General features: G+C 38.0%; 1 protein-coding gene across 5 annotated transcripts in view; it reads right to left on the bottom strand.

Annotated features, from left to right (window-relative positions):
• The window catches only part of anapc7 (anaphase promoting complex subunit 7), a 50,194-nt gene that overhangs the window by 6,082 nt on the left and 16,631 nt on the right, over positions 1-27,481 (bottom strand). For 2 of the 5 annotated variants that reach the window (XR_006315383.1, XM_043715695.1), the window contains exons 3-11: positions 23,395-23,427; positions 22,516-22,635; positions 20,983-21,094; positions 18,413-18,566; positions 17,274-17,416; positions 15,697-15,814; positions 12,071-12,267; positions 10,193-10,417; positions 4,449-4,599 (exon numbers count right to left, since the gene is read on the bottom strand). Coding sequence is in view for 4 of the 5 variants with exons in the window: in XM_043715695.1 (XP_043571630.1) it covers positions 4,449-4,599; positions 10,193-10,417; positions 12,071-12,267; positions 15,697-15,814; positions 17,274-17,416; positions 18,413-18,566; positions 20,983-21,094; positions 22,516-22,635; positions 23,395-23,427 (1,253 nt within the window). In the remaining variant the exon portion in view is untranslated. The other 3 variants (XM_043715697.1, XM_043715698.1, XM_043715696.1) reach the window with 3 other exon arrangements.

Raw genomic sequence — 27,481 nt, 5'->3', positions numbered from 1 at the left:
GTGGAAGCTCCAGAGAGGGTGTAGAGGAGATTTACCAGGATGCAGCTTGGACTGGAGGGCATATCTTATGAAGAAAGTTTGAGGGAGTTTGGGCTTTTCTCATTGGAGCAAAGAAGGACGAGAGATGACTTGATAGAGGTATAATGAGAGGCATAGATAGAGTGGATAACCAGAGACATTTTCCCACAGTAGAAATTTCTATCACGGGGGGGCATAATTTTAATGTGATTGGACGAAGGTTTATGGGGAATGTCAGTGGTAGGTACTTTACACAGAGAATGGTGGGTGTGTGAAATGCACTGCTAGCAGTGGTAGTAGAGTCAGATTCATTAGGGATGTTTAAGCGACACTTGGATAGGCACATGGATGATAGTAAAATGAAGGGTATGTAGGTTAGTTTGATCTTAGAGCAGGATAAAAGGTTGGCACAAATCAAGGGTCGAAGGGCCTGAACTGTACTGTTCTGTTCTATGTTCTAAACGAGAAAATAAACAGAACTTTCACAGTAGATATGGCTCAGCAACATACCATGATGTGCATTTGAAACAAAACTAACTAAATTACAATTCGTTGAATATTGAAGGAAATAAAAAGAAAGATTCTTAAGATTTTGATTACTGAATACAAATACACAAAGAAAGTTGTCACTGTGATTCATCCCAGTGGACAGTACTCCCTCAATGGTGAGAAATACAAGTGTAACCATTCTGATACTGAGTTTCATGTATACGATTAGACCATTAGAACACAATTGTTGGAGTAGGTCAGTTGGCTCTTCCAGCTACCTCCTCTATTCAACAAGATTGTGCCTAACTTTTGTCACCTTCATGCCTAGCCCCATATTCCTCAAATTCTTTTATCATCCACAAATCTTATCAATCTCTGTATTGAATATACTCAACAACTGAATAGCAATAGTTCCCTGGATTGGAGAATTTCAACGATTCAAAATTTTTGAAATACAGAAGATTGCCCTCATCCTATTCTAAATGGTTGACCCCTCATTCCAATACTGTGAACCCAGTTCTAGTCTCTTCACCCTGGGAGGTTGTCTTACATCTGCCATGTTAAAATGTAAGCTTTTTGTATCTTTTACATGCAATTGTCTCCCATTCTTTTAAATTCTAGGAAATAAGCCTAAATCAACTCAATCCTCCCTCAGAGTAATGTCTGGATGGGAAGACTTGTCCTCGTGAAATTTGTTACACCAAGCCTCCTTGGACAGCAACATCTAAACCCACCACCATTACTATGAAGGACAATATAGTAACAGTTGTACAGCATGGAAACAGACAGTTAAGTCCAACTCATCCATGCCTATCAGATATCCTAATATACTATCAAGTCCCATTTGATAGCATATGACGTCTCCCTCTAAACTTTTCCTAATCATGTACCAATTCAGATGCCTTTAAAATATTGCAATTGTACCAGTTCCACCACTTCCTCTGGCAGCTCAGTCCATACACACACACACACACACACACCATCCTCTGCGTGAAAAGGTTGCCCCTAAGTCCCCTTTAAATCTTGCCCCTCTCACTTTAAACTTACACCCTCTAGTTTTGGATTCCTCTACGTTGGGAAAAAAAGATCTTGGCTATTCACCCTATCCATGCCTCTCATGATTTTAAAAACATCTATAAAGGTCACCCTTCATCCTCTAACTCTCCAGCGAAAATAGCCCCAACCTATTCAGCCTCTCCCTATAGCTCAAATCCTCCAATCCTGGCAACATCCTTGTAAATACCTTCTGAATCCTTTCAAGTTTGACAACACCTCCCCTAAGCAGGGAGACTGGAATTGAATGCAGTATTCCATAAGTGGACTAAACAATGTCCCGTACAGCTATAAAATGACATTCCAACTCCTATACTCAATGCACTGACCACGAAAGGCAAGCGTACTAAACACCTTCTTCACTACTCTGTCTACCTACAACCCCACCTTCAAGGAAATATGATCCTACAAAGATCTCTTTGTTGGGCACTACTCCCCAGGAACTAACATTCCGTGTCTAAGTCCTCCTCGGATTTGCCTTTCCAAAATGCACCACCTCACATTTAAATTAAACTCCATCTGCCACTCCTCAGCACATCAGTCCATTTAATTATAGTCCTATTGTATGGCAGCAGATACATGGTAACACCACCTGTAAGTTCCTGTTCCTTCAGTGTTGCTGGGTTAAAATCTTGGATCTCCCGCCCTAACAGCATTGCGGATAGATCCACACCAAATAGACAGCAGTGAATTAAGAAGGCAGCTCACCGTCACCTACTCAAGAGCAAGTACAGATAGGCAATAAATGCTAGCCCAGCCAGCAACATCCACATCAATTGAGAGAATTAAAAAGGTGTCTTACAAAGCAAGTATACCTTTCTTTAGTTAAGGATATAATAACTGCACATACTATTTAGTCTCAACAATATCCAGTGTAATACCATTGTACCACAATCCTTTCGTAATAAAATCTAGCATAGCATTTTGTTTCCCTAACTGCTTGCTGACTCTATATTAACTTTGTGATTTATGTATAAATTGACCAAAGTTCCTTGGCATACCTACAGTAGCTTTTACAATCTATTTTATGTTACTTATTAGGTTACTTCATATGCTATTTCCTCTCCCTTTATCAATTGCCTTGCCATCCTTTGCTAAATTCTAAAATCTTCTTAATTCTAAGACTTTTGCCTCCTATTGGCAAAGTAAGCATCTTGCTTTAATCTAATACTACTCTTAATTTGCCTTGTTGGACATGTTCAAACCAATTTTGCTGTGGAGATTTAAATTCCTTAAGGCAGTGTACATTCCTTAAGGCATCAATAGTATTACTGAACAAACTGACTTGTTCTGTTAAAGATCTTCCTTTACCCCAAACACAAGGATTCACCTTGCCATTTTTATAAACTGATTTTCATTGCAATCCTTCCTTTCTGAAAACAGCCATGTTACCTTAGTTAATATCAAACCAAAGTCCTCTGTAGCTTCCACACCGTAGACTGGTTAGTAAGGTTAGATCACATGGAACACGGGGAGAACTAGCCATTTAGATATAGAACTGGCTTGAAGGTATGAGAACAGAGGGTGGTGTTGGTGTTGGAGTGTTGCTTTTCAGACTGGTGGCCCCTGACCAGTAGTGTACCACAGGTGCTGGTTCCACTCCTTTTTGTCTTTGATATAAATCATTTGGATGTGAACATAGGAGGTATGGTATTAAGTTTGCAGATGACACCAAGAAGATAACCTCAGAGTACAACAGGTTGTTATTGGCTTGGCTGGTGGGCCAAGGAGTGGCAGATAAGTTTAATTTAGATGTGAGGTCTGTATTTTGGAAAGGCAATTCAGGCATAACATATACACTTAACGGTAAAGTCCTGGGGAATATTGCTGAATAAAGAGATCTTGGAATACAGGTTCATAGTTCCTTGAAAATTGAAATCGCAGGTAAACAGGATAGTGAAGGTGTTTTATATGCTTGCCTTTATTGGTCAATGCATTGAATATAGGAGTTGGGAGGTCATGCTGCAGCTGTACAAAACATTGATTAGGCCACTTTTGAAATGTTGCGTTTAATTCTGGTCTTCCTCCTATAGGAAGGGTGTTGTGAAATTTGAAAGAGTTCAGAAAAGATTTAAAAGGATGTTGCTAGGGTTAAAGAGTTGAACTATACAGAGAGGCTGAAGAGGCTGGGGCTGTTTTCCCTGGAGCATCAGCAGTTGAGGGTGACCTTTTTAAAAGTCATGAGGGGCATGGATAGGGTGAGTAGACAAGATCTTTTCACCAGAGTAGAAGAGTCCAAAACTAGAGGCCATAGGTTTAAGGGTAGGTGGGTGGGAGGGATTTAAGATGGACCTAAGGGGCAACTTTTTCCACCGAGAGGGTGATGAGTGCATGGAATGAGCTGCCAGAGTGGTGCAGACAGGTTCAAATTACAACATTTAAAAGGCAAAAGGATAGGTACATGAATAGGAAGGATTTAAAGAAATATGGGCCAAATGGGACTAGACTAATTTAGGATATCTTGTCCGAATGGATGAGTTGGACCGAAGGGTCTGTTTCCCTGCTGTACAGTTCTATTACTCTAAATTGTCAAACTTGACTTGACAATACACTTACAACAGCTACATTCCTCTCAGATCTAGCCCTGACTGTAGCATATTACTTCTCAATGATCAACCATGATCTCATTCAATGGTGCAACAGGCTGAATGGCTTACTCCTCTTACTACGTTCCTATGATTGAGTTGTCAATCAAATCACAGATGAGTACAAACATCAATTAAAACAGATTTAAATTCATTTGATTGCAATTCTTATACAGAGAACAATTGAGTCAGTTCATTTATGCTCACCTTGACAGGAGGTTTCTAAACAGTATTAAATATTAATACCATTAAAAAGGAAAAAATATTTGCAGACAATAATAAACATATAATGCTTTTGCATACCTTAACGCTATGCTGTACTGGTCCATTGCTTCCTGGTAATCATTTACAGCTACGAGAAAATCTCCAAGCATCCGATGCAAAACACACACACTCTGATTTGCCAATGCATTTCTCAGAAGAGCTATACCTTCTTCATACTTCTGTTCTCGATCTATCACGAATAAATAAGATTTTAGAAATCATGACTGCAGTCTTCAAACATTCACACTTTGCAGAATATAAAATCATTTTATATTGGATCTTCATTTCACCCAGGAGAAAGTGAAGACTGTTGGAGATCAGAGTCAAACAGTGTGGTACCTCTCAGTGCCCTTGGCCCACAAACCTCATTCCTCATGAAGGGCTTATACCCGAAAAGGTGATTCTCCTACTCCTCGGATGCTGTCTGACTGGCTGCGCTTTTCCAGCACCACACTCTGACTCCATTTCATCCCTCAAGTTGCACACACTGTTCAGGTTATCAATTTTCAGACTGACACTAGGTGGTGTAGTGGCTCGTTTGCTCCAGTTTCCTTATCCCATGTGTAATGATGTATTTTCAATTCTGCCATTTCCAGCCTGTCCCATATACAGAGGAAACCCGATTATCCAAAAAATCAATTATCTGAAAATCGAATGATCTGAATAAGACCTGAAGGTCCCGTAAAACCGTTACGGCAAAGAGGTGTTACCGACAATGGTGCGATGATCACATCTTTTGTTTAACTAAAGATTACTTGCACTGAAGAGGTGTAAAGGTTGCATCAAAGAGGTGTTAATGACACTGGTGCAACAATCGCAGTTGGTCAATTGTAGCAGTGTTAAAATAATATTAACACAAAAATGACTGACATGCTGAAGGATTTAAATGCATGACAAAATTCAGAGGTGTCTTCATTCACTCTATGACTTTGTTCAGAGTACGTATCTGTTAATAGATATAGAAGAATACAGTGCAGTACAGGCCCTTTGGCCCTTGATGTTGCGCCGATCCAAGCCCACCTATCCTACACTAGCCCACTATCCTCCATATGCCTATCCAATGCCCGCTTAAATGCCCATAAAGAGGGAGAGTCCACCACTGCTACTGGCAGGGCATTCCATGAACTCACGACTCGCTGAGTAAAGAACCTACCCCTAACATCTGTCCTATACCTACCACCCCTTAATTTAAAGCTATGCCCCCTCGTAATAGCTGACTCCATACGTGGAAAAAGGTTCTCAGTCAACCCTATCTAAACCCCTAATTATCTTGTAAAGTGATCGAGTTTGTTGTATGTACTTACTATGTCTGTGAAGGGAAAGCAGACAGTAATGACAATTGAACAGAAAAGCAAGATTTTACTGCATCTGGATTGTGGTGACAAGGCATCAAAGATTGCTCAAGAGTACAACGTTGGAATAGCAAGTGTCCGACATCAGGAAAGCAAGACCGGTGATTAAGAAATTTATCAACCAAAGTGACACTTCAAATGCATTAAAAAGAAAATCCATGAAGCCAGCAAAAGATGAGCCACTCAACCAAGCTGAATTTTGTATGGTTTTCATAGCAGCATCGAAAGGGGATTCCTGGCCCGATGATACTAGAAAAAGCTGCCAGTTTCCACGAACAACTCCATGCCAGTGAGGCCGATCACAGTGTATCATTGGGCTGGTTACACAGTGTTTCAAACATTGGCATGGCATTAGACAACTCAGCGTTCTTGAAGAGCAGACGTCCATGGATGACAGCACAGTGGAAGGTCACAGACAGAAATTACAATCCAACATTCATGAAGGAAAGTATGAACCTGAGTAATTGTACAATGCTGATGAAAGTGGATTGTTTTGGCGTGCACAGCTGGACAAAACACTCGCACCCACCGCAGAAAAGCAGGTGTCGGGACTTGAATTGCAGAAGGATCGCATTACGATTTTCCCTTGCATCAATGTCACCAGCACTCAAATTACCGCTTGTCTGCATCAGATGTTATGCTAATCCCCGTTGTTTGAAGAACTGTGACAAGAACTCATTTCCCGTGAAGCACAAAACAAGGCATAGATGACATATCCACTTTTTTCATCCTGGTTTCAGGAATAATTTGTACCTGCCGTCAGATTACATTTAGCAAGCGCTGGATTCGAGCAACATGCCCTTCTGTTTGTTGACAACGTGGGGGCATGCACTATGAAAGGCAGCCAATTAGAATCACCAGACGGAGCTATCAAGTATTTATCACCAAACACTACTTCAAGGTTACAGTCACTCGATTAGGGAATCATCACAATAATGAAAAAATATTATTGCTGTAACATGTTGCGTGCCATCCTCGGTGAAGACAATGCAGATATAGGAGAACAGGAAATTAAGGAGGCATTTACGGTCCAGGACTCTTTGTTCATGTTGCTGAATCTTGGGACCATATCAAGCCACAGACAGTAGCGGAGTGTTGGCACAATGGCTTGCGTGTTGGTAGCTGTGACAGTGAAGAGGACACCCATCCACGTCAAAAGGCAACCATTGACATCACCGAGGACTGCAGACAGATGGGATTAGGAGAGTCTGTAGAAGCTGAGATCAATGCTTGGGTAAACTGTAGCAACGACATCGGAACAGAGACACTCAGCAATGATCAGATAATCAACATAGTCATGGAAGAACAGCAGGAAAGTACAGATACCGTGGATGGTAAGGAAAATCAGATACCAACACCACCTCCGTTAATGAAAGCTATCGACAGTTTGCAACTTTTCATGGAGTGGTATGAAGCACAAGACAAAGTCGATGCCGTTAAATTGATGCATTTTCATCAAATGTTATTGTTTGCAAAAAAAAAAGAGACAGCACCATCTCAAGCAACAGCGGCTGGATATTTTCTTCGAAAAATAATAACTGACCTCCACCTCAATTTTATTTACACAAAAAGTGAGTTGATTTGTAAAATATGAATTTTTAAGCAATATCCAGTGTTTGTACAAATTTTAGTGATTGAATGAAATAAAAAAAACTCTGTAAACATGCTTTTTAAAGCAATTATGTGCAGTATGGCTTCCTTTAAGGTCAAATCAATTATCCGAATGAAAAACTGCCCGCCCATTGCCTTCCAATAATAGAGGTTCCTCCATAGATAGTCTGAAATTTAGAATAACCATGTTACGAATTCAATGTTCTCTTACCATGAATTAGCACTTCAATTTTTTTTCTTTTTTTTCTTGAAAACAACAGCACTGAAAATCCCATTTAACTTTTGAATTAGCGCAATTTGGTATATAAAACAAGTACAGTACTAAATCAGGATAATGATTAATATTACCAGAATCAGCTAATTAAATCATTCAAGCAGATTAGTACATTTCAGATAAGTTTGAGCAGAGAAGGAAAGCAAAACCAAATCTGATGCTGGTAAATGCTTATTTGTCTTGTTTATTGAATAATTTGTGTGTCTTTATATCCCAGTCAGATAACTGATTATGAAATGTGAAGTATGCTCTAAACAATGACAATTGTTTTAAAATGTGGTATAAAGTAGCACAGGCCAACATAAAGGTTTCTTTAGCACTTATAAATTGTTCATTCAAATTTGGAGTTTCTATGGTTATGTGAGCAACTAAAGATGGTTTTCCATCTTCTGTTCTTATTCGTGTTTCACATTTTGAAAACCAGTCTTAAAAGATGATAAACCAGGATGATTTGACATTGCAACTAGATTTTGACATGGACTCATGTATCCTGGGATTTACCATTGATCTGAAACTGATCTGGATTAGTCATATAAACACTGTGGCTGCAAGAGCAGGTGAGAAGCCAGAAATTCTACAAGTAACTCACCTCCTGATTCCTCAAAGCATGTACACCATCCACAAGGTACAAATCAGGAGTATGATGGAATACACTTTATTTGCCTGGGTAAATGCAACTCTCAACATACAAGAAACTTGACACTGTCCAGCCTGGTTGATTGGCACCTCAACCATTCATTTCCTCTACCATCTATGCTCAACAGCAGCAATGCATATTATTTACAAATTACACTGCAAAAATTCACAAAGACTCTTTATGCTGAGCCTTCTGAACACACAACCACTATCTAGAACGGTCAGGGCAGCAAATACATGGGAAGTCTGTCACCTAGTCACATACCATCATGACTTGGAAACATATCATCATTCCTTCAGTGTTGCTGGGTCAAAATCCTGGAACTCCCTCTCCAATGGGGTTGTGGGTACACCTACACCAAATCAACTGCAGCAATTCAAGAAGGCAGCTCACCACCAGCACCTCAAGGGCAACAAAAGGATGGACAAAGTAAAGTATGTCACTCTTGAATTCCTAACTGGATTATTTATTAGTGATTATCTTATGTTTAAGGCTCCTAGTTCTGGTCTTACGTGCAAGTGGAAACTTGGGGTCAGGTTTTGCAGTTGAAATGACACTGAAACAGTCAAAAGCTTGTCACTGCTATTCAACAAAAACAAACCACTCTTGGCATCTGCACGTGTGCAATTAAGATAAAAATTCAGAGGTTGCTATCAATGATCCACTGATCCTCCCTGGGGTGTGATGTTTTAGAAAAATCATTTATAAATAGTTGATTTAATGTAAACTACTACTTTTTTTTCGAATTAATGTATTAGATCCTTAGAAAGCTAAACCTTGTTGAATGAAATCTAGCTAGGTTTTTAATAGTATAGCAAATAATTAGTCTGATCAACCTCTCTGGCTCTGAAAAACTAATATGCTTGCAGTTAGAGAATTCTATAATCCCAAATGGTTCATTAGCCTATTAAATGACACTTCTACTGATCGATGCCAAAGATTCCCTGTGGCTGGGACCAGAATGGAATTCATCTCAGAAAGCAGTTTGAACACCATATAATGAACACTACATCTTTGTGAAAGTTAGCAGCAATTGCCGTCACTTCAAAACCAACTTCAAAAATCAGGCCATTATCTTTACACCTGCCTTATCAAGTGGTTTCATAATCTTGGAAATCTCTATTTGAAAGGATTTCTTTTGATTCTGATCATATGATCAACATTGATTTAGTGGGAGCATGCCTACCGTTGAGTCAGAAGTGAACACAAGACTTATGCCAAAACATTGGCCCACCACTGAGTAATTGCAACATTATTGGAGATGCTATAGTTAATGAGGTGTTAACATGATGTGAACACTGGCTGCATCTTTTGCCTACAAGGCAAACTACTGCATTTCAAAGTTAATGTACTAGTTGTAAACCGTACTATAGTACATAAAAGGCTGTGAAAGTTACTCCACAAATGTAGCTTCTTTCTTTCTATCATTCTCAACTTATGCTTGCTGGTTACTAATGCTGTGCTCTCCATTAACTTCATGATGATAAAAATCTCAACTTTCCAAACCTTTGTTAATAACTATCAATCTCATTCTGAATTTCTTTCTGTTTAATGTTTGTGGTACCATTTCCATAATATCTTCTAATAGCTTTCCAATAAAGGGTGCCAAGACATATATTCTGCATCCTGACTGTGACCTTGCTAATGACCTTTTCAAATTCAATTTTTTCTTAGGAGTATTTATTGCATAATTGATGGTACAAATTGATGCCCATAGCTGAAGCACAAAATATTGTAAAACATATTTACACCCTTGTCTAATTTCTATCACAATAGCTGAAATTAAACTAACTCTTCAAAAAGTCAGGAAAATGTCCAGAAAATTAAAATTCTACTATGCATCATTGTTTACTTAACATTACCACATGAATAACTTTTCTAATACAAATAACAGATGAAAACAACTTACTCAAAAGTTCTGCTTTTTTGACAACTGCTTTCAGGTAATCAGATTTCTGTGCTAGTGCTTTATCCAGCAATGTCCTTGCCTTCTCTTGTGTCATTGGGTCTTCCAAGCATACAGTGGCAAAAAGTGTTAAGGTCTGGGCATTTGGACCCAGTGTTTTAAAGACATTATTTGCCATCACCATTGCTTCACGTATGCTGTTTGAAGCTAAATAACATTCAACTAGACCTGTAACAAAACAAAAGGAAGGCAGTGCAACTGAGACTTAGGAAAGAAATTGTTACAAGTTGAAATGTCAAACAACTATGAAAAGTGTTAAATAAATTGTTTAGCTTTGTAAAACTACCACAATAGACCACAAGATATAACAAGTGATGTATTTAAACAACAATAAAGGCTCCCTGGGGAGACAAGACATCTAAAAATAAATTTGGGCTGTTGTCTCCAGACCAGAGATTGTCAGAGGGTAAATCTCCCAGGTTATTAAAGTTGTGGAAGGGTTTGAGAAGGTAAACTCCAATACTGATGTCAGGAGAAAAGCACATGGAAAAATCACAGCCATCAAATATTGCGAATAAACAAATGTGGTTTTTTTTAAGAATCAGAGATAATAATTCAAAAGAAATAATTTTAAACATTTGTACAAATCTGTTACAATGTATAAACAGAAAATGAACAGAGCCAAGCCCAAAGAGTCTGCTGATATTAGTGTAATGAAGCCCACTGCATTGATGTGTAGTGCTGACGGGGAACAGAGCATAAATCACTAGCTTAGAAGGGAGTAGCCAAAATTACAGTAGGTTCTGATAACATGATAGTTTCATTTTCATGCAATCTCGCATTGTAAGTAAGTCACTCAATAGCAGTGCCATTTATATTAGTGGGATTGGAATCACGTTATCACCAATACAGAAAAGGAATGTTCGCATTCTACAAATAATGGTCCAAATTCTTCAACCGTGTTAAAGCTAATTCGCATTGAAGAAACACGCGTGATAGCAGAACCAACTGTGAAATTAGATTTAGGATTGCTCCAAATGCAAAGATAATGTACCACCTTGTGAAAATGGGAGCAATGGAAGCAAAAACTGGTAGACTTCAACAATAGAAATGCATGTAGGGAGGAGTTTAAAGTTTAAATCAGGAGCTGTTATAATGCAGAACAAGACAGAATGGGAGGTAAAGTATTCTATTAAAAATAATTAAGTGATATAGGAGAGGATCAAGAGAAACAACTAATGCGAAAGAGTAATAATATTTAAATAAAATGCAGACACTCTACAGAGTAAAAGTTTAGATCCAGTTTATAAACAAAACGGGAGAAAAACATTTCCTCCCCCATGAATAAGTTAATGCCCTGACTATTTTGCTCTGTTGCCACCTAAAGGCCAAGGCCTGAAATTGCTTATAGATTTAGACCAAATTTTTCAAAATTTCACCTACAAATTCATTAAAATTAATTATAAACAGATGGTCGCATACAAATGTTAACAGGAATTTGTGGGGCAAATTTAAACTGGGAACTCCAAATTAAGGAATAAACACAGATCCTTTCTAAAGAATTTTCAAATATATATTAAATGCAATAAATAAAGCAATTCGATAAATACAGTATTGGCCCAGTTATCATTTTATTCATGTTAGTACAGAGCTCCACATTTCTAGCTGGGAATTCTTTGCAGATCACGAAGCAATGAAGTACTTAGTTAAATGCGCAAAAAACAAATACATCAAGCAACAGATAAAGATAACAGAATTCAAAGCTATTCTGGCCTGCCACTATTTATGCATGGAATTCATACAAAATAACTAAATCCTTTGTATACAGAACTTAGGAAAGTCATTATGCTGCATAAGAATGTTGATAAATAAGAAATTTACCATCATAACAATCCATTCTGCATGGGGCAAGACGCATTGCTTCTCTGAAGTGTATGATAGCCTCCTGGATTCTGCCCAGGGCTCGCAAGGCAGCACCCTTTAATAATAAGGCTTGTACACTGTTACTATTCAATTGAATTGCTTTTGCTCCAAGATACAAAGCACGTGAATATCGTTTGCTGTACAAACACTGATACCTGTAGACAGCAAGGCAACAAAATAAATTACAAATGTTTCCTAATATAGCATACTGTGAACACCATTAGTGAATTCTTATTTTTAAAAAAAGCTTTACTGCACAAAGTCCACTGCCAGGGTGTATGATATTTCCTGAGGATTAGAAGTTATTAGTTTAGTTAAGTCACATCAACTTCACAAAATAATTGTATCTGAATGTTGGTTCACTGCAGTCGCATTTGCTTAAAGTTTTGTGTCTGAGCTGGGTGGAGTGTGCTATGAAATTTTCAAGTTTAAGAATGCTTGAGGTCCTCACCTAATCCACATACTTACACTGAACTTTGAGAAGATTGGTGCCAAAATAAAGTAATCAGAATTAATCCTTTGAGTACATTTACAAGTATTTTTTATGAACATGTTTATTGCTTTGCAAATTTTCAGAACTTGCAATGTTACATTTTGTCTCTCTATCATCTATGTTTAGTCCTCTCTCTTTCTCATTACCATACTATCCTTGAACGCAATATGTGCATACGCAGAATTAGCATCTACACGCATATTAATAAAATCCATTTGGACTTTTACCATCACTATTTTTAAGCCCTCCACAGACTCTGTTGCCAAATTATTTGTCCGAATCCCAGTCTTGGAAGAACTGCAATCTCCTCCAAGTAAACACTAGGAGGTTTGATGCCATGGCCTGCTGCCCGAAGATGGTTCTATCCCCTTCCATGGCCACTATCTCACGTTGAATCAGCACAGTCAGAGGCTAAGTTCTATTCAATTCTGAATTTCTGACCTCCCATCTACTATAAATCTACTCAGCAATTCCACCTTGCTCTTTGCCGTAAGAACCTTCTTAAAAGCCACACCATCCACCAAGGTACAGTGACTTCTCCTTCTATAATTTCATTTGCTTCATTTTTGGGCATTTGTCTGTGTTAAAGATGCTACATAAATGCAAGGCTTTGTTGTGAAATCAATGCTATTTTTGTCATTTGTATCCAGTCAAGCCATAATTGCTTTATTGGCAAAATAGGTCAGATTTTATTTAATTTTACAAAAGTTTCTTTGACTTCTTGTTCAAAACATTTTAAATCTGCAACCTAGAAAATAAAAGGTTTACAAATATTATTAATTAAACTAACCTGTGTGCTTATAATTATAGCACTGAGTATTATAATTAAAATACTTTGTCACACCACTTATTAAATTCTATTCTAATGAATACTAGACCTCAAAAATGTTGGATTTCAACTAGGGTTCCTAAATGGGGTGACCCAATTTCTGATCCATAGTCAATTTTGAATAAAATAAAAACAGAGAATTGTATGGCATGAATAGTGATCAAAGCACAAATATCTATAGAGTGTTCTCATTCATTATATCTTGCTACTTTATAGCACTGTAAAACTTGTATCAATGGTGCTGTATATAACTTAAAATTTCTTTCCCTCACAAATATCACTGCAGCAGAGAATTCAGTATTTGATAAGACAGTGGATATCATTATTTGAACTGACAAGCCACAAATAACATTTATGCTACACAAGTGCCAGGCAGTGACCATCCTCAGAAGTGGGGAGACAGAATATAACAATCTCGCTTTAATACTCAACTGCAATAACATTGCTAAATCTTCCACATAAACATCAGCAGTGGGAGGTGGCTTACCCTTAAAGCATGTAAATAGTGGGTCTACAAAGCAAGTCAGCAGTTGGAAACTATGGTGACTAACTCATTTCCTGGCTCCCAAAAGCCTGTCCACCATCAACAAGGTACAAGTCAGGAATGTGAATGAATAATCCCACTTGTCTGGATCAGTACAACTTGACTAACATTCAAGAAGCAGTTTCCAGCTCAGGACTCCATCCACCAACTTAAATAATGCCTCCCTCCACTACTATCACATAACTGTAGCACTCTGTAGTATGCACTGCAGCAAAACCCTAATGTGCCTTTGATGGCAACTTCCAAACTTGTGAGGTCAACCCATTAGAAGGGTAAGGATACCTAGTGCATGGAAACACTGCCTGCAAAGTTCCCCTCCAAGTCACACACCATCCTGACTTAGATTACATCATTGTTCTTTCACAGTCACATGGGTAAAATCCTGGAACTTCCTTCCCAATAATACAGGTGTATCTACACTACATAGCCTGTAGCAGTTCAGCACCATTTTCTCAGAAACATTATGGATGAGCAACAAATGATAGCCTTGTCAGCGATGCTCAAATCCCATGCAATAAAAGAAAATGTAATTTTACAGGGCAGCTATGAACAGTATAGGACTTTCTACTTTAATAACAAGTCATGATAAAGAATCTTGACACAATAGCATGAATAAAACATTCTAATTGTCAAATGTTTTACTGTGCAGCCATACAGAACCATTTTATGGGCACCACTTTTTCGTGGTCATCAAATGAAGCATCTCTCTTGCTATGAATATCAGCCATCAACAGGTCATCTTCCCCTTTCACAAACGGTTGCACATAGTTTAAAAAAAATAAATTTAGTAAATTTGATAATGGCTTTGCCAAGTTAAAAAGAGCAAACTTGTATTTCACGATCTTGGAATGTCCCAAAACCCTTTATAACCAATGATATACTTTAGAGATTATCAATATTCTAATGTAGGAAAGATGACAGCCAATTTGCACATCACAAGATATCTGCTTTTACATGTGTTTAAATAAGGATAAACTCTGGCAAGGACACCTAGGATTTTGTTTTTGAATAGTGCCATATAATATATTATATTCAAACCGAAGTAGTCAGATGGAACCTAAGTTTAATGCCTTACCCAAAAGGCAGTTTCTCTGACAAGGTAGTCTTCCCACAGTAGTGTACTCAAGTTTCAACCTAGATTATACACAAGCCTTTTGAGGCAAGAATGCTACCACTGAACAAAGACTAACAAGCTTATTCCTGCAAATAAGGAAAGGCCTCTCTAGCTGATAACTTCTTTGCTCTAATAAATGTTACGAATAAACTTATTTCTGTATAAACTACATATTTAGGATACTCTTGGTGTGTACCACAATTCCAAATTTCTCATCTGAATCAAGCAGCTGGGATTGAGAAAAGGGGGAAGTCAGAAATTAAATCACATATATGTTAATATCTTATTGGGGGAGGGAGGTGGCGGGGAAATGTGGAAGCAAAATAAATATCATCTTGCACAGCTCTTGTACATTTCCTAGTTACTTGGTCCAAGATCAGCAGAGACTACACCTAGGAAGAGTTGGAAAATAAAGATATCAGTTAGTTAACTATCACCTATCAAGAAACCTATATTTACAGAATGTGGAAATTGGTGCATCAATAATGGCATTAACCTTGCAGTTACAATTACTGGGATAGGACTCACAATAATATTAATCATGATATTACTAAAAAAAAAAGTACTTTTGTTTCTTCCTACAATGAAAAATTTAATAACCTACCCAGAGACAACCCATGGTTCGGCATGCTGATCAGAAATGTTAAATAAACGGCCACCTAAATTTTCAACATCCTCTAGTCGGCCTTCACCCGCCAAAAGATACCCATATACATCCATTCCTAAAGTGAAAGCAAGTTTGAAAACATAATGTCAGACAGCTTACTATAATCACAGATTTGGTCCACAATTCTAGATTAACAAATGCTGGTCTGAAATTTGTACACATCCAATATTTTTATTTCTGTTTCAATATTGATAATACTTAAGAAAAGTTCTCAAATGAATAAGTCAATTTAGTTTTCATCATAGTTAAAACTGGAATAATCATCTAAAGGCGCAAAGTAATTCTCTGGTGTCTTGGGTTCAATTCATAACACAACAGCCAGTGGAATTTAAATTTAATTAATAATCTGAAAGTGGAAGCGACATTCAGTAATGATGACCATGAAACTGATCATTGCTTGTGGTAAAATCCTATTTGGTTGATGAATGTTATTTAGGGAACGTAATCTGCCATTTTAATCTGGTTTGGTCCACATCAGAGTCCAGATCATTGTAATGCAGTTGAACTGTCTTCTGAAATGAGGTAAAAACAATGACTGCAGATGCTGGAAACCAGATTCTGGATCAGTGGTGCTGGAAGAGCACAGCAATTCAGGCAGCATCCAACGAGCAGCAAAATCGACGTTTCGGGCAAAAGCCCTTCATCAGGAATAAAGGCAGAGAGCCTGAAGCGTGGAGAGATAAGCTAGAGGAGGGTGGGGGTGGAGAGAAAGTAGCACAGAGTACAATAGGTGAGTGGGGGAGGAGATGAAGGTGATAGGTCAGGGAGGAGAGGGTGGAGTGGATAGGTAGAAAAGGAGCTAGGCAGGTCGGACAAGTCCGGACAGGTCAAGGGGACAGTGCGTGTCCCGGAGATGTTTCCTAAAGCGCTCTGCTAGGAGGCGCCCAGTCTCCCCAATGTAGAGGAGACCGCATCGGGAGCAACGGATACAATAAATGATATTGGTGGATGTGCAGGTAAAACTTTGATGGATGTGGAAGGCTCCTTTAGGGCCTTGGGTAGAGGTGAGGGAGGAGGTGTGGGCACAGGTTTTACAGTTCCTGCGGTGGCAGGGGAAAGTGCCAGGATGGGAGGGTGGGTTCGTAGGGGGGCATGGACCTGACCAGGTAGTCATGGAGGGAACGGTCTTTGCGAAAGACGGAAAGGGGTGGGGAGGGAAATACATCCCTGGTGGTGGGATCTTTTTGGAGGTGGCGGAAATATCAGAGGATGATTTGGGGTTTATGTGGAGGTTTGTAGGGTGGAAGGTGAGCACCAGGGGCATTCTGTCTTTGTTACGGTTGGAGGGGTGCTGTCTTCTGAAATGGCCTGCTTCAGTTCAGCAAGCCACTCAATTTAAGGGCAATTAGGGATGGGCAACTTTGCCCCTACAACACTGTCATCCCATGGAAGAATAAATTTACAAAATCTTCTGCCCTCCACTTTAACACTGGAACCGCAATTGAATAAACAGATAAGTACCTCAAACATCTAGAAATTGCAAATGCTTTGGCAATCATTTGTGTATTACTTACCTTTGATTATGTACGGATCCAGCATCTGAGCCTGCTCAAACTTTAATATAGCATTTTTGTTGTCACCCACTCTAAAATACAAATCTGCTAGGCTTCCCATTAAATCAACATTATCCCTCAATAACGACTTCTTCTCCAGGGAGCTGAAAACATAAAATAATTGTAACAGTGTACTGATTATTAATAGTAGTGCAGTGATCGGAAGGTTACCATATTAATATTGCTCTTTGGGTCTTTCTTCTACAATCAAATATTCACAACAGTTAGTGAGTATTAACATCTTAGTGGGCTATAAATCAGGTGTAAAACATTAATTTTTAAATGAAGAAAGCTTGAAATTGAATTTTCATTCCATAATCTGTTAATGTTGCTCAAAAACATTCAGTACAGTTAAAAATACTAAAATTCAATTCAGTTTAATAGCAGAATAACAATTATATTTTGCTCAGGTGGGTTTGACAAATGAATAAATTTGGATGACATTTTTCCATAATCATGTGCCTGCGGAACAGGTATTTTTAATCAACCTGTTCAGACAAGTTATGATACACCTCGACGGCGGTGGGGGGGGTTCCTGAACTCAGGCTCAGACTTAGAAACACTTGCACGGCACCATAAGAACTCCTAAACCACACAGCTTACTTTACGCACAGCCACTGACAAAAATCAGCCACATACCCTTAAAATAACCCTTTTATTTTACATCCCTTTTAGGATCTAATTTTAGTTACTGTGTTTGAAATTACAAGTAAAAATTGAAGGACCAATGAACTTTAAATAGGATCAAAACAATTTCGGCCAAGGAGATGCATAGATTTTTATTGGAGAATCTAAGTGTATAATCACATCCAAACCCATATTCAGGATGGGGAGGGTGCCAATTAGCTTTTGCACATAACCAGATTGTTAGGTTTTCAGTGTACAAGTTTATATCTGGCTTCCTGAAAATGTGCAGAACAAATTTAGACAATACTTTTTATCTTTAAAGTAGGTACTGGATGTTTAAAATAATTTAACAAAACTATAATGTCTTGAGTATGTTTCTACTTAAAGAAAACACTGACCAAAAAAGTAACTATTTAGTAGAAAAACAAATACTGTCATTCCCCTTTCCCACACAGTATACAACATTTTCTTACCAGATAGTATTAATTGCTCTGGTGTTGTCACCAGTGTGAACAAAAGCATATGCCTTGATCCAAACAGAGAGCCAGTCCAGATTTGGAATACTCTGAATCACATTCATAGTCAGAGATGCTACTTCGGCACCCTTCACTGAAAGAGACAGGAGACCTGGAAAACAAACAGGCAAGACATGGATAGCTAACCTGTGACTTGAAAGTACTTGGATAGAATATACTTGTATTTGAACACAGGAGTCATTTTCAGTCATCTTTTTGCATGCTTGTTAGAGGATTTTCTTATACCATTCTACTTAAAGATGATTTTGTTCCCAATAACTAGTTTGTTTTACACCACATTAAGAAACTACTTAACAGTGTAGATGCAATAAGGACCCTGAAGGCTAATAACATCCAACTGTAATGCTAAGGAGGAGGAGCAAATTATTGCAGATGCTAAGACCTTATGTTCCACTGTTAATTGTGCCATTTTCAGTATAACAGCAAAACTGTCATTTATCTATGGGCAAAAGAGGGCCTCATCACTGAAAAGGGCAAATAAATTCAATTCAGCCATGATCTTTGCATCCTCTCAATTCCCCAAACCCACCTACCCATAGGCTTAGTCATAATCATTACCAACGTGATGGAAGGGAGTTGTTCATAAAAACTTGCTCAACAACCAATGTTCAGTTTGGCTTCATCCAGGATCTTTTAACTCCAGATTTCATTACAGCCTTGGTCCAAAACTTGCCAAAAGACCTGAATTCTGGAGGTGAGGTCAGAGTGATTGCCCTTAACACTAACACAGTAATTGACAGTATGACATCAAGTAACCCTAGTAAAACTGCACTAAATGGGAATCGGAGTATAAACTCTCCACACTAACACGAAGGAAGCCAACCATCTCGGTCCCAAGATATTCACTCAGGGTAATATCCTGAGTATCTTCATCTGCTTCATCAAGGACATTCTCTTCAACATGAAGTCAGAAATGGAACTGCAACATTTAGTACCATTTGTAACCCCTCCAATTCTAAGTAGTCTATCTCTGTGCACAGCAAGATCTACACAATATTTAAGCTCAGGCCAATAAGAGGCAAGTAAGATTTGTGCTACAAAGAGAGAAGCTAACCATCGTCCATGGACATCCAGTGGTATTATCATCAATGAAGCTCATATTAACAATACTCTGGATGTTATCATTGACCACAAACTGGACCAGCCATGCAAGTACTCTTGTTGCAAGAGCAGGTAAGAGATTGGAAAATCATTGATGAGTAACTCATCTCCCAACTCCATAATTCCTGCCTGCCATCTTCAAGGTAAAGTCTGTATTGAATACTCTCCACTACCTAAATGAGTGCAACTCAACACCATGCAGGACAAAACAACCTTGTTTTATTGATGCCCCATCATCTCAATCATCTATTCCATCCACCACTCATGCACATTGTAAAGTGTAGAATATATTAAGGTGTATTGTAACAATTCAACAGACTTCCTTCAACAAGACTTCCCTAACCTTTGCCAGCACAGAAAGCAAGGGTAATAGATGAAATAACTCCACAGAGATTGGCATCCTGTCATCAAGTCACCCTTTGTTTTCACATAGAAAGTTCTTGACACTGACGCAGCTCCCTCAGAGTCAACTGTCAGAGTGAACAGAACCCATCACTCTGGTTCTTTTTTTAAAAAAGACAGATCACTCCTGTCAGCAAGGGCTCCTTGACTAGACCAGATTAACAGCCCCAGTTAGGGAGCTAACATTTTATTACGCCCACCTGACTGATCTTGTTACAATCACAAAAGTACATATTTCAGAAAACTACCACCTAAATGGTCCTCTTCAAGAAACCACATCCTGACTTGGAATTATAATGCCATTCCTTCATAATCATCGGGATCAAAAATCCTGGTACTTCCTACCTAACAGCAGAGGGTGTGCATACACCAGATGGTCTATAGTATTCAATAAGGTCACTGACTAAGCCTTCAAGTGTAATGGGGGATAGGCAACAAATGCAGCCTTATCAGTGATCCTCACATTCCATAAACAAATAAAAAAACTGGGAAAAAAAAATCAGATCTATTAAGGTCATGCCTTCTAGTTAATCACCTCTAAACTAAGACTTGATGGCATTCTTCAAGACAGAGTACATCCCTGAAAACAGAAACATGATTTGGCACAGCTGTAAACAATACAAAGATCATAAACTGATGTCATAACATTTACAGTGTCCAAAATACTCTTATAGGAGCATGTTCAGAGCAGATGCAACTGCCAACGAACATTTAATATTAATCAGAAGAAAAGATCATCCAAATTTATTTGCAGCAAAATAATTAGCATTAAATTCTTAAAAGAGCCAACTATAAACTTTCAAGTCGAAGAAGATGGATTGCCATACTATGAGTCCATGCAGCTCATGTGAACCTAATCTCTATCTGCATTATTCCATACATCATTTCATTTCAGCTTCCTTCCCAAGCTACATTTCTCCCACTTGTTCCTCACCTCTAATTTTTTCTAGCTTATCATTTGCAGCAGTAAAAGATGTATGGAGATTTTAATTAAAAAAACCTACCTAATATTGCATCCAGAGCCAGAGGACACTGTCGTAATACTTCCTTATAGCTGGTGACAGCTGATCGCTCCTGTCCTGCTTTCTTATATAGGTTTGCTAACATCATATTAATCTAGATCACAGGGAAAAAAAAGTCAATGACACAAAAAATGTAAAAATTTACAGTTGTATAATTTTTCTAGCTGAAGACAAGCAAACTAAACAGAAGCACGTTGCTACAGACTGGTGAAATTTGAGTTCACTCCTGTGGTCCACCACTCTGCTGAGTTGTCAATGGCTGTGCAGGCAGACTGAAGTGGAATCATGAAGCTTCGCAAGAAAAAGAGGAAAACTGGCAGCACAGTTGTCAAAGTTTCTTGTGAGCTATTAGGAGTACACTTAAAAATATACCAGAAACTGTTGGCAAAGTGTTTTCTTGTACAGTACTCTCAACACATTTAGTGTGCCCCTGATGGAAATCAGAAAAAGGGAGAAAGCATCTGGAAAAAAAAACTCTGTGGAAAAGTGAAAACTCTTTAAATGAGAGAAAAGTGTACAAATGTTACAAGAATTTGATATAAAGTAAGTGGCTCAGTACCATTTTTATTCATTTAAGGAATGCAGATTTCGCTGGCTGGGCCAGAATTAATTGCCAGTCCCTAGTTGCCTTGAGGTATTGGTGGCAAGCTGCCTTCTTGAACTGCTGCAATTGGTATAGATACACCCACAACCCCTTTAGGGGGAATTCCAGGATTTTGACCCAGTGATATTCATTTATTTCAGGATGGCGAGTGGCTTGGAAGGGAACTTGCAGGTGGTGGTCTTCCAAGTATTTGTTTCCCTTGCCCTTCCAGATGGTAGTGGTTGTGTGTTTAGAAGGGGTATTAGCGAATTTCTACAGTGCATCTTGTAAACGTATATACATTGATGCTACTGAGTGTAGGTAGTCAAGGAAATGAATGTTTATGGTTGCAATGTCAATCAAGCAACAGGCTGCTTTGTCCTTGATGGTTTCAAGTTAGAGTGTTATTGGAGCTGCCCTTATACAGGAAAATGGGAAATATTCCATCACAATCATATGTTGTGCATTGTGGATGGTTGACGGTGGACATACTTTGAGGAGTCAAGAGGCGAGTTATTCATTGCAGGATTGCTAGCCTATTCTTGCAACCACAATAGTTATATGGCTAATCCAGTTCAGTTTATGGTCAATTGTCACACCCAGGATTAATGAATTCATGCTAAAGTCTAATCAAGACATCAAATCAATCTGCTTTATCATTAAGACTGGTTTCAAACAAAGAAACAAAAATAAGAACACTGAAAATCCAAAACCATCTTTAGTTAATCACATAGAAACCGCAATTCAGAATGAACGATTTACAGCTGTTTGAAATGTTTGAACATAGTGTATTACCTAAACAAAACTTCACAATTTAAAAACTGTGCTAGATATAAAAAAAATTAAAACAAGTGATAATTATAAAAGATTGTTAGGTGCTTGAATAATTCCTACCTATCAATATTTTACCAGATTAACAAAAAAAAGGTTACCTTTGGAGTGCGCTGCCTGGTGGATATGGTGTCCAGTATTGCAACAGCATCCCTTTCTTGACGTAGCATTGTATAGCATTCAGCCATTTTATACTTCACTTCAATCTCTGATGGCAGACACTAAAATGAACATAAGAAATTGTTACTTAAGACTGTTCCTGAATTACGTAGTTACTTGCTACTCAGACTCAGAAGAAATCACTGCATTAAAGCTCTGACTGTACAGTGCCATAGACAAGGTATTTTTCTTCATTGATTGCTTCTTTGAATATTTTCTCAACAATTCAGGAATAGTAGAGGACAATGTTGCTGCACTCGATACAAGTTACAGAATTGACAAATATTTTACACATTCTGTACAGCATTTTTTTTAAAATAAAAGACATTTCTGCACATATTCCTATCCAGACAACTTGGCAGCTATATATTTAGAAAAACTGTAATTATGACCAGTTTTACCAGTTTGCAACTTTCCATCAATTAACATGAAAAACTGTGACTGGGCATTGAAGTGGAAAGCCCAGGCAAGTGTGCAATAAATTCGTATTAAAATATGATACCTAGTTTATAGACTATAGCAGCAGCTTCCCCTTAATATCTTGGTATCCAACCAACTCCAGGATGGTAATCGTGAAAAATAGTTTAAAGAGAAATTACTACTTCTTGTGAAGCTAACCTGATGTAGCCTATACTAGTCAATGGTTCCTTCACATACAGAGAAATGTGTGCGCGAATATACAATGAAGAAATTAATAAAACAAACCATACTAAGTTACATTGCTCTTTGAAGTGGTGAAGGATAAAGATGAAATGTGAAACAAGCTATTGAACTGAGGTACAAATAAGTCAAAGTGAAATGTTTGAAAAAAAGCTACCAACTTCTGAAACTTTTCTGGCTCTCTGTTGACATCCCTACAAAGTAAACAAAACAGATCCATTAGGATAGGTCAAACAAAGCTTATAAAGACACATAATCTAAACATGAGAACTGGGCCTTTGAATCTTGCTCGCAATATCTATGAATAAACAGCAATTCTGTCAAAATGATCTGCATGTCATATAATTGATGATGATAAATATTTTGCTGGCCTGTCCAACAGCTAAAATATTTCACAACACTTTGAAAGCATTGATCTGAATGAAACAGTTCTACATAAATGATTAGCTTTATTACTACTTTAAGGGATAATTAATCATTAAATTACACAGATTACAAGCATCAGGTTAGGGTTACCAGATCTCAGGCTGACTAACTATGAAACTGCTGCAATTAGCTGTGGAAGAAATGAACTTAGAGAAAACTAATTAAATCTGCCATGTTCCCATCCCTGATAGGGCAGGGAATAAAAATAATGAAGTAGTTTTCTTCTAATACTAAATAACAGAACTCTAAACAAGTGTGCATCTATCCAGATATATTTATGAAACCTCCCTTTAAAATGACAAAACTATAACCAACATAACATTGCTTTAATGAATAAATATGGAGATATAATAGTTATGGTACTGTACTCAAAGCATAAAATTCAATAAATCTGATAACTGGGTTGTGAATAAAAACAGAAAACAACAAAGAATGCAGTCAAATCGCTCTAAAAAACAAACAGTTCTTTAATGTGCTTCAAGGAAACAAGACCGTCACTCCTACTAGGATGGGCTGTGTACAGTTTAACTCAATTCCATTTGAACAGGCAGTCTATGACCATATAACTAGGAATGTGGATAAATTCAGGTTTACCTACAATTAAAACAAGTTTAAAAGCTGTGCTGCAGAACAGTCTGGGAGTTCCTCAAAAAAAAACTTAGCAATGAGGAAAGAAATCACTGCAGTGCACCCAAACATTTACAAAGAAGCACTTCTCACTGCTGTAGTCAGGGTTTATCATATTGGAAGCCAACAAGAAAGATTTATTGTTTTTCAAATCAATGGTATTTATAATATTCCATAAAAATAGGCCATATGTAGTCTACCAAATATTGGGATAGTTAAGAATTCTCAGAATCCTGCATGTCAGCAATATGAATCACATCTTCAAAATGTGTGAATCAAATAGATTTATGGTTTGAGAACAGTGACATTAAATTTTCAGAGAGTATCCCCAAAATAAACTTAGTACTGTACCCCAAAGCTATTAGCTCAATTAATCAAACTTAGTTCTCAAAACAGTAATTAAGGTCTAATTTGATCAAGAAAATAATTTGGTTCATCTCTTTATTTGCCTTAACAGTTTTACTTTTGTGATTATGAATAACATGAAGGCCTTCCAAGTATCTTTGGTGAATCTCTCGTTGCACTCGTATTAGACAGGAGCTTGAGCGGCCAGTGAGTTGGTTAAAGCAATGAGGAGCTCAGCCAATTAGATCAACAAGATACCAGGTTGGATTCCTGCCGTATAATGATTTACCTTACGGGAAAATTGTAGGGGCATTACTACTGGCCTCATCACTCTAACTACTTATGCATAGAGCATCTTTACCAAACAAAGATTTTCAAAACAAAATCTGACAGCAAGGCACATACAAAATAATTAGGATAAATGATTAAATGTTTAGTCAAACAGGCAGATTTTAAGTACTAATTTCAAATACAGAAAGGGGTACAATGATTTAGGGAGGGCATTCCAGAGTTTAGGACCTAGATAATTAACTGCACAACTGCAAATGGTGAAGCAATGAAAGAGGTTAGAGAAGAACAGAGATCTCAGAGGATTGCAGGACTTGATGAGGTTATGGAAATAAGGGAAAAAAAGAGACTATGAAAGAATTTGAAAACAAGAATGAAAATCTTAAAAAAAAAACACAGCTGGTACAGGAGCCAATGCAAGTCAGTGAGCAAAGGGGCGATGGGTGAATACAAAAGAGCGAGTTTGGATAGGTACAAGAGTTCTGAATGCAGCATTTTGTCAGAAAGCAATTGGCTGCAATTTATGAAAAGGTGTTTATACTGTTAGACTTATAACAAGTTGGGTAAAAATTTAACATTTAATAGGCAAACCAGGACAGAACTTATACAGTTAATGCTAGAGCCATAGGGAATGTTGCCAAACAAGAGACCTAGGGATGCAGGTGCAGGTAGATAGGGTGGTGAAGGTGACCTTAGCCATGCTCGCCTTCATCGGTCAGAACATTAAGTAGATGAGTTGGCATATCATGTTACAGCTGTATATGACTGGTGAGGCTACTTTTAGAATACCACATACAATTCCAATTGCCCTTTTATAGGAAGGATGCTGTTAAACTTGACAGTATGCAGAAAAGATTTAAAGGATGTTGCCAAGACTGGAGGGTTTCAGTTATAGGGAGAGGCTGAATGGGCTGGGGTTTTTTTTCTTTGGAGCGTCAGAGGCTGAGAAGTGATCTTATAGAGGTTTATAAAATCACGAGTGGCATGGATAGGGTGAATACCCGAAAGTCTTTTTCCTAGGATGGCCGGGGGGTTGATGAGGAACGTTCCCGGTTTAGACTCTCAGATGCATAAAAACTCCATATTTGCAGACTTTGAATGGATTCATTGCCTCCACAATCCAAAGAAACTGTCAGATGTCAGTTATATCCACCCCATGAACAATTGAGACAGGAGTGTAATTTCTTTGAACTTGAATCTCTAAGAAATACTATTGGAAAAGAGGCTGAACTTTATTTTGCTGTTAAGATCATTCAAATTATCTTTTCTATTTTAGGTAGCTTGTGTTTTTAAAAATGCTTAATTAATTTCCATTATGTTGCTAAAGAAACTACAACCTCTTGTGAATTAATCTCAATGACGAACCCTAACTATCCCCAGCCTTTAACCATGTAAAATAAATCTGGCTTGATAGATCATTTCATTCTCGGATTTGAATTACCAAGTAGTATCATCAGATGTGATCATAATATCATATCACCAAAGCCGCATGTGGATGAGAAAAAGAGAAGGGTGCAAAAATGCACATTCTTGGAGGAACCCCAGTATACTTCTGAATTGTGCAAACTGTTGTGTGATAGAGGGATTACTAAGCAGGAAAGAATGGTGAAGAGATTCAGGATTCCTGCTCCTGGTCACTGCCCAAACATTTGCTGGAAATCCATCAACACAGGAGCTCGGTGAGGAGATGGGTTCAACTAAGATGCAACCTAAAACAGGCATGTTGACAATTATGATCTACACTGACAAGAACAAAAGAAATTTCAAATACTGCTATCCAGGAAGCTGAACACCCCAAGCAAACAATTAATAGGTTTGAAGTGTAAAAGAGTTGAAATAGGTATTTAGGAAGATGCTTTAAAGCCGGACTTCTAAAAGACATTTTGGAATGTAGCAGAGAATAGGGATCCGGGGACATTTTTAAATTGGCAAACTAGTGAAATGCCATAAAAGTAAGTGCTGGGACCTCAGCTATTTACAAACTACTTTGATGACTTAGACAAAGGGACCCAGTACAATATTTAAATTTGCTGATGATACAAGACTAGGTGGTAATGCAAGCTATGAGGACAGAAGAGGTTGCAAGAAGATACATGAATGACAAATAAGCTGGCAGACAGAATAAAGTAAGAAGTGTATATTTATTCATTTTCAGTGTAAAGCAAAGCATATTTCATTTCTAAAAAAAAAACTTAAGTTTTTTAAATATGTTCAGAGAAATTTAGATATACACCTAAAAGGAACGAAGGCTGAGGCACTTGGGGCTGTTTTCATTGGAGAAAAGAAGGTTTAGGGGTGACTTGATAGAGGTGTACAAGATGATTAGGGGTTTAGATAGGGTTGACCATGAGAACCTTTTTCCACGCATGGAGTCAGCTATTACGAGGGGGCATAGCTTTAAATTAAGGGGTGGTAGGTATAGGACAGATGTTAGGGGTAGATTCTTTACTCAGCGAGTCGTGAGTTCATGGAATGCCCTGCCAGTAGCAGTGGTGGACTCTCCCTCTTTATGGGCATTGGATAGGCATATGGAGGATAGTATGGAGGATAGTGAGCTAGTGT

The sequence above is a fragment of the Chiloscyllium plagiosum genome, chromosome 25 (assembly GCF_004010195.1).
Source record: "Chiloscyllium plagiosum isolate BGI_BamShark_2017 chromosome 25, ASM401019v2, whole genome shotgun sequence".
Taxonomy (NCBI): Eukaryota; Metazoa; Chordata; class Chondrichthyes; order Orectolobiformes; family Hemiscylliidae; genus Chiloscyllium; species Chiloscyllium plagiosum.
This window is presented reverse-complemented; position numbering and strand designations above follow the sequence as displayed.